Source organism: Adiantum capillus-veneris, chromosome 27 (assembly GCF_014529385.1).
Source record: "Adiantum capillus-veneris isolate H3 chromosome 27, ASM1452938v2, whole genome shotgun sequence".
NCBI classification, from domain to species: Eukaryota; Viridiplantae; Streptophyta; class Polypodiopsida; order Polypodiales; family Pteridaceae; genus Adiantum; species Adiantum capillus-veneris.
The window spans coordinates 44,606,164-44,614,378 of record NC_140957.1 but is presented as its reverse complement, the minus strand read 5'-3'; the positions used below and the strand labels follow the sequence as shown (position 1 = coordinate 44,614,378).

Genomic DNA, 8,215 nt, shown 5'->3' with positions numbered 1-8,215 from the left:
CTGGGAAAAATCCCTAAACTTGTGGAAAATACCATTAGGCTCAAATTTTATATTGAACCTCATTTTTCCACTTGGCAAGCACTCTGGACACGTTCTTTATGCCCGCGCTTGAAATATGCTATTTTTGGCCAAGATCGCCCGCATTGAACTTTCTAGGCAAAATGAGCGTGCCACTTCGAAATACTTGACATTTGTACATTGTTAGAGCAAATTAGGCATGCTTTAATGTGGTAAAACATGCAACGGTGCCACGTCCCGAGCCTCGCCTGGCCTGGCAAGGTATGCAGACGCCTGCAATTGTGGCATCTGTTTTCGCATATATCACACTATGTACATTGTAGCATTTGGTCCCACACATCAAAAGCATTAAGATTGAGGTGGATATTTCTAACTTCACATTACATACGTGCCACGGCACGACAATGCATGAAAATGTAGGCATGATTGCAAGCTGAGACACGGTTTTCCCGACCACTGCCTGGGAGACATAAAAATGTAGTTCACTTGCACGTTGGTGCAGGAAGTGTACTACGCAAGAAAATGTTGGGAATCCCCACAGCAGCACGCCGTCCTCGTAGATGGTGAAGCACACAGTCATTGGCCAGGTGGACTAGCTTTGCGGACATGGTCCGTGATAACAATAATCGCCATCTCACAGGCAATAGCCCTCCTGTACGTCAGCAACAAGGATGGCCATTAAGCTCAATAAGTTGCAGCTCCTTGCGACGGCATTGCCTGCACCCAAAAAACCTTGGTCCTCCGCATGGTAATGTAAACCGACCACGCTGACAAGATTTATCAAGGCAGAACAAATGACCGTAACTTGATGTCACCTGGCTACTCATCTCATTTGCTTGCTCTTTGATCAAGCTGCTTCCAGGTGGTTTCAGAATGGCGCGTTTGCGGGGTACTTAAATAAAATGTTGACATTGATAGATTGGGCCCTTTGTTTGATGAATTAACGGGTTTTTCCCCACAATGGATTTAGAAACCCCTCTTGTCAGTGTATCTCTGTTAAATTGCTTAAATTTTCAGAAATAGAGAACCCCTCTCACTTGGTATATTAACATAATTATGTAGTGGACCCCCTGGAAATAAAATAGCATAGGACTTAGCACAAAGGAAACAGCATTATATGAATATAATGATGCGTGCTGGCCTTGCACTCCAGTGATTTGATGAATACGATGATGTAAGCTTTTACTTTTAGCAACCTTATATCATAGATGGACTTGGGCAAGGAGCACGTGTTTCGTATAAATGCATCTGGTAATCCCTTCACATTCAATAGAGAACCCCTCTCACTTGGTATATTAACATAATTATGTAGTGGACCCCCTGGAAATAAAACAGCATAGGACTTAGCACAAAGGAAACAGCATTATATGAATATAATGATGCGTGCTGGCCTTGCACTCCAGTGATTTGATGAATACGATGATGTAAGCTTTTACTTTTAGCAACCTTATATCATAGATGGACTTGGGCAAGGAGCACGTGTTTCGTATAAATGCATCTGGTAATCCCTTCACATTCAACTCAGACACGCTTCCATTTGTCTGAATGACGTTGACATCAATTTTATTTGCTCTTTCACTGCCAGGATGACTTTTTTGCCAGTAAGTAATAACATTCCATAATATGGCTTTCTTTTGTGTTATGCCCTAATATAGGTGGGACAAAGTAAAGCCCATGCAGCTATTGCCAAAATACAAGAGTCCATGGGTGAAACTGAGATAGCTATTATGCACCTTGAAGCCTTACTAGAAGTTTCTCAACATGTCAACTTGGAAACTCAGGTAACTATTCTTGGTATCTACATTTTTGGCATCATTTGAGTGTATATGTGTGTGCCCGTGCCTGTGTGCGTTTCGTGTTTTTTGCTTTCTAAAACAAGCCTTAGTGAAGAAGAGAGTTATGCATACATTTGATGTGAAGTATTTGTCGATTGAAATTCTCTTTGATAATATTGTTTGTAAATGAGATGTTTCATTTGAGAGCCTGATATGGTCCATTTCACTAAATTATTTTAGAATGTCAACGTGTTGGCCTTGTGTTTTTCTTTTTCACCCGTGCGGGGGGGGGGGGGGGGGGGGGGGGGGGGGGATGATGGGCACGCGCACCCATGTTTAAGGTTTGTGTATACATGCATTCAGGTTCCAAATTTTTGTCTCAACAGTGTGTTCTTTTTTACAGTTTATTTTAAACAATTTTTTGCAGTCCACCGCATGTTGCAAGTTGGGAATGATATACAACAAACAACATATTTATGATAAGGCTCTTCTCTATTTTGAGATGTTTTTCAAGCTAGCTTGTGCCTTGAAAGACCCCAAACTAATGGATGCAGCAAGATTAAACCTGGGATATGTGAAGAACACCCTAAACCTGAATGACGCAGTGTTCTCGATTCAACAGTCTGTTGAATCTCCAGCTGCTGTCCACTTTTAGATTCTTGTTGCACTGCTCATGTCAACTTATTTTGCAATTAATGATCCATGTTTACTTGAAGAAGTGGCACATATGATTGTGCATGTGCCCAAGACAGCGTCATGCTCTAATCAATGATGTATATTTTTTTGCAGAGTTTGTGTGTTTGTTACACATGCTATGTGTGTGCGTTTGTAGCTTGCTAATGTATGCATGTGTGTGCCTGCGCGCGCACGCATGTGTCTCATCTTGAGTGCATTCTCATGGCTTATGTGCAATTCTACATACCTTTGCTATCTTGGTGTCGGTTGCACTTGCAATCCCTTATGTCTAGTATTTTGGAGCATTTTTGGCGTGCCTCGTCTCACAGGAAGGGTCTTTGGCTGTTATCTATGGACAAGTTGTGTACTCCCAAGCGCCTTGGAAGGCTGAATATTTTGAATTTGTGAAGTCATGTTCTGGCTCGGAAAGCTACACTATTGCTAGTCTTGGTGGAACAACCCCAGACACTCATGGTATCACATTTGTGTGCGCATATTGTCACACCATCCTTTGGTCATTGGCAGCCAACATATTGGGAGTCATTTTTCGGAAGCTTGAAGGGCAGATGTCCCTTTACTTCTTCTTCATTGTTGATTGGAAGGTTATCACCTCGCACTTGGAATGGTATGGTCGTCAATCCTCTCTCGGCAATTCTCTTCGATTGGAGAGCCTGCATTGGAGCAAGGCTTTCTCTTCAACAATAGTCCAGCGGTCTCCTCGCCAAGTGTATTTTCTTTCTCAAAAAGGAATATGCAAGGTACATCAGGTGGTGGACGACACGGGTCATGTTATTTTTTTCTCTGATGCAGCATCTCGGTTTCCGTTGGGACTCCATTATTCTCCTCTTTGGTGGGAGATTCGAAGGATGATTGTTGAATGTGGACTCCCGCTGCTCGGAATCTTGCAAATACTAGCGTGGAATGCACTTCAGCCAGCAATGTTTATGCCCTCTTGCAGTCTGATGCGTGGATTGTGCATCATGGTAATCAGCTGTAGTCTCTCTCCAAGTCATCCTTATGGTGGAAACGAACACTGTCTAGCATTTGGCAAAGTCATCTCCCTCTGAAGGAACCTATTTTCTTGTGGCGTTACTTGGTGGGAGCTCTACCTGTTGGCAGCCTATTGCATGCATGGCATATTGCTCCTTCTCGTTGTGTCAGATGTCATGAAGCTGAGGAGACTGTGCCACACTTATTGTGGGGTTGTCGCTACTCAAGATCCTTCATTCGACAGGTGTTGTTGCTCTTCGGCTCCGTTTTCCTCCTGGCAGTTTTCACATACGATTTTGGCTTTTGGGATGCTTCAGACTCCACAGTTTCAGTTTACGATCTTTTTTGGTTGGGTTAGATTTCGGGTTCGATGGGCCATTTGGCACTGTCGCAACTTCTTGATGTTTCAAGGTACTGATGTTGACCCGTTTCCCTATTTCAAATTGTCGCTTGGTCAAGTGTTGCATTTTGCCTATGATGCTGGGGACATCACTCTTGATGCCTATAGGCCTTACTTTGATTGTTGGTGCTCCACGTTTTGTATCTCTTCTTTTTCGTGGGTTTTCCTTGCTTAGCGGTTTTCCACTTGTAAATTATATCAATAAGATTCACATAAAAAATGTGTATGTGTGTGTAGTTGTATTTGGATCACTTGAGTTCGCTTGGTTGTCGTCACGGGTTGCAATTACTCTCTAGAAATGACTTTATTGGGCAGGCTTATGTCGATGACTCGTTGTTCATGCCTCGCAATAACAAGGATGACTTGCGAGAGATTATGTAGGCATTGGATATGTTTAGACTTGTGGCAGGCCTAAAGAGGCCTAAAGGTTAATTTCCAAAAAATCCAAACTCTTGCTTCTTAATGCCGAATGCAATCTCCGAGAGGGAGGTTTACCAATGGCCAAAGGCGGAAGTGGTAACATCCAAACTCTTAACATCTTGCCAAACACAATCTTCTAGAGGGAGGTCCAGGCGGAAGGCCTAAAGGTCAATTTCCAAAAATCCAAACGCTTGTTGACCAATCGCCATGTCAGGCATATTCTTTTCTTGCCGAGGCATACGCTTAGTGAATGATGTGGTTGACATGTGGGAATATGCTGAGTTCTAACTTAGGTAGCTGTACGTTTTGGTTTGGATGTGCATTATCGTCAGATTTGGAGCACGCCTGAGCACATGCTGGTTGTTTTTTTGTCCATTCTGTCACTAGCCAATGGATGCCGTACGTCGAATTGGACTTTATGGGGGACACCTTTTGTTGTCATATCTGTCAACAATATTTATGCTTCTCTCCTACACGAGTCGTGGATGGTTGCCATTGTAATGCAATATGGTCTTTGCATAAATCAAATCAATGGTGGAGAACAGCTCTTAAGGCAGTTTGGAAGAGCCATTTTCCTATGAAGGAACGTCTGTTTCTATGGTGTTGCTTGCTCGGATTTTTCATATTGGAACTCTCCTTAGTGCGTGTCACGTCAGCTCTTCTCCTTATATCAGATGTTCAGCGTGTGATGAAAGTGTTAGGCACTTGCTTTGGGATTGTCGTTCCACCAAGGCCTTCCTTGATCGCATATTAGTTGTATATGCCTCCATTTTTCCTTCGCAGTTTTCCACAAATAGTTCTGGACAGTGGGATCGTGCTAGCTAGGGTGGATGAAAGAGAAACATCGTGCACACAAGTGAGTGTGTGTTGGCTAGATTATCACTCAAGCGAATTAGGTTCCAAGATCAATTAACTTGGAACTCATAAACACGATCTTGAGTAGATGTTAAGTCATCACAAGCTCACCATAAACAAGGGAGATGTAATGCAAAATGGAATGAATTTGCGTATTCATGATATGAGCTTTAAGTAGCTCTATAGCCTTGCACTAGTGCATGTGGGATAATTCCTCCTCTTCTCTCCTTGACTCATACTTTAGTGACTCTAGGACAAAGCTCACATTTTACAATCCTCCCCTTGAGGTTTGGGCTAGGACAATTTATTGAAGATTCTTTCTCAACTAAGGATGACACATAGTATCCACGCAGGATGTCAATACATATCCACTAAGGATGAAAAAATAGAAAAGTCCTCTCCTTGAACTAGAGAGGGTACAATCTTCATAGTATGTCGTCACAATAGACGAGGTTGTTCTCATCTTGGTCTTTGTCCTCCACCATGTGAGCTCATCCTCTAGCAGGTTTCTTGCCTTGCTCATGTTGCTGCCACTGTTGCTTTCTCCACTTGAATAGCATCGAGAAGGAGGATGCCCCTTCTTACCACATTTGTTGCAAGACTTGTTGGTGTAGCAATCTCCCACAATCGTAGCATTTCTTTACACTTGATAATGAGGATGCATGACAAAAGCTCCTCTTGATGAAGTAATATTCCTCCCTTGCTTCTTCACCTTGAACATTAAAGAGTTGATTGCATCTTGGAAATCTGGTGTTGGATCCTTTTACTCAATGAGGGTCATTATCTGGTCAAAGCTAGGAGGTAATGCTGCTATAAGAACTTCAATTTTGTCCTCCTCTAGTACTGCATTGTTTACATAAGCTAGTTGTGTGGTGACGCTTTTGAGGCAATTGACAAAGCTTGCAATATTTTCGTTATGTTCCATTTTTAATTTGTATAGATCCTTTTTTAAGATCGCTTTACTCCTTTTTTCTAGCTCCAAAGTTTTTTTCTAGTGCTTTCCATGTAGTCGATGAGGTTCCAAAAATCATCAGTAAAGTGTACATAATTGTCAAGTAGTGCAGTGGTTATGATTCCTAATGCTTGCTCGTCCTTACATAGCTCGTATTTGTATGTATGCTCCATCAATGGATGACGGATCATTGATTTTTTACTTGACTATTTTCTACAATTTCTTTTTCATTAAGTAGCCTTTCGACTTGGTTGGCCAAGTGTGAAAGCTCTCCCCGTTAAATTTCCTAAGCTCTTTCTCTTCCATTGCGTTAATAGAGGGGTCTTAGCTTAGAAGACTCTCCTAGCTAGTGTCTACCTCTTTACATGGGCATAAATACCTCTTAGGAGATGATTTATTTTTAAGTTATTGTGCTTGGCTATAAAATTTTTGGAGTTTAGTTTGAGAGAGAGAGAGAGAGAGAGAGAGAGAGAGAGAGAGAGAGAGAGAATGCCCGGTTCTCTACTTAATTTGTGAAGCACCTCTTCCTAGAGTGAAGTCACTCTTCACAAAAGTGAAGTGAGAGAAAAGGCTTGCTTTGAACAAAATGTATGTTGAAAGGCTTGATGAATCTCGGTATAATTGCTTGTGTTTGCTTCTTTGAGTGGCCTTGATAAAGCTCTTTTGAATACTTTGTTGCAAGGATGGCTGACTCGCGGGACTGAAGGCCTACTTGGAGTTCTTGGAGTAGCAAGCTGCGAGAAAGGGGGATGAGTGTGGGAATAAGCTCTTTAGAGCACTCCCTTGGGCAAAGTTTAATGCACCAGAGGCATGGGAAGAGGGGCCCCACAGGGGCGGGCCCAAAATTTCTTTCAAAGAGAGTTGAGCGCACGGGGCCAGCGAACGATCGGAGCAGGGGATGGGAGCTAGGGCAGGCGATTGGCTATGTAGAGGTGGGCAGATCCGTCGGACGGGAGCTAGGAATGAGCTGGCAGTCGGTTCGCTCGAATCCGAAATGGTATGAAATTTGCCTAGGTGCCTGGTTGAAATTCGTCCTTGCCCAGTGTGTGTGAGCGCCCTTTTGGGCTTGCCTTTTTCCTCCTAAGTTGGGGGTTTCCCACCAAGGTGGGTCCGGTCTTTGAAGGCTTTTGGGCTTCTTTTCTAAAGACTTGGTGGGCATTAAATGCCATTTAGGTACACAAACACACTTGAGATGCTCCAAGTTTGCCAAAAATTCCAGAAATTGAAAAACACTAATCATGCAAAATTGATTGGCCAATTAATTGAGTATATGTGGATCGATTGAAGCAAATAGATACTTGACATATTGCTCTTGGTAATAGCTTCACACACACATAGGCCTCAAAAGGAAATTCACAGTACAATGGTTGCAATGCCAATGCAAAATGGGCTCGAAGTGAACACAAAGTAGCTCAAAATGAGCACAAAATGCACACTAATTGAGAAATTTCACACACAATCCAATTTTAAATGTTAGTTCCCCTTCATCTATTCACCAAAGGGTAGTGGAACATGCTCTTGCCCGAGTAGTGGTTACGGATTGGGATTATGCAAATAAAGATTAGGGAATACAAATGCATCCTAATGAACCTAGCTAGCAAACCATGGAGCTCTGATACCACTTGATGGGAATGGGATTGTGCTAGCTAGGGTGGATGAAAGAGAAACATCATGCACACAAGTGAGTGTGTGTTGGCTAGATTATCACTCAAGCAAATTAGGTTCCAAGATCAATTAACTTGGACTCATAAACACGATCTTGAGTTTCTAAGCCATCACAAGCTCACCATAAATAAGGGAGATGTAATGAAAAATGGAATGGATTTGCTTATTCATGAAGTAAGCATTAAGTGGCGCTACAGCCTTGCACCACTGCACGTGGGATAATTTCTTCTCGTCTCTCCTTGACTCATACTTTAGCGACTCTAGGACAAAGCTCACACTTTACAGTCTTCCCTTCAATGATTTGTGGTCTATGGGTCAAAGTTTGGGCCCCATGGAGTTGTGGTGTCAACACAATCTTTGAATGTTTCATCAGCTTGATGCGGATCCCTTTCCTTCGTTCAAGATTTCACATAGGTAATCCTTACATTTTGCCCTTTATGTTGGGACATATCCTTCGATATCTTA

At 42.5% G+C, this 8,215-nt stretch overlaps 1 protein-coding gene across 1 annotated transcript; it reads left to right on the top strand.

Annotated features, from left to right (window-relative positions):
- The first annotated feature begins 1,584 nt into the window (after window positions 1-1,584).
- On the top strand, window positions 1,585-4,041 carry LOC147421872 (uncharacterized). The gene is made up of 2 exons (XM_086503656.1): window positions 1,585-1,799; window positions 2,221-4,041. The coding sequence occupies exons 1-2, from the start codon at window positions 1,722-1,724 to the stop codon at window positions 2,446-2,448; spliced, it is 306 nt and encodes a 101-aa protein (XP_086359782.1). The 5' UTR covers window positions 1,585-1,721; the 3' UTR covers window positions 2,449-4,041.
- The last annotated feature ends 4,174 nt before the right edge of the window (window positions 4,042-8,215 follow it).

What these genes read in the sequence shown, in the direction of transcription:
- LOC147421872 (XM_086503656.1), top strand. Translation starts at nt 1,722, where the DNA reads ATGGGTGAAACTGAGATAGCTATTATGCACCTTGAAGCCTTACTAGAA. An exon ending in ATGTCAACTTGGAAACTCAG is followed by an intron (nt 1,800 to 2,220) that starts GTAACTATTCTT and finishes AATTTTTTGCAG; the next exon opens with TCCACCGCATGTTGCAAGTT.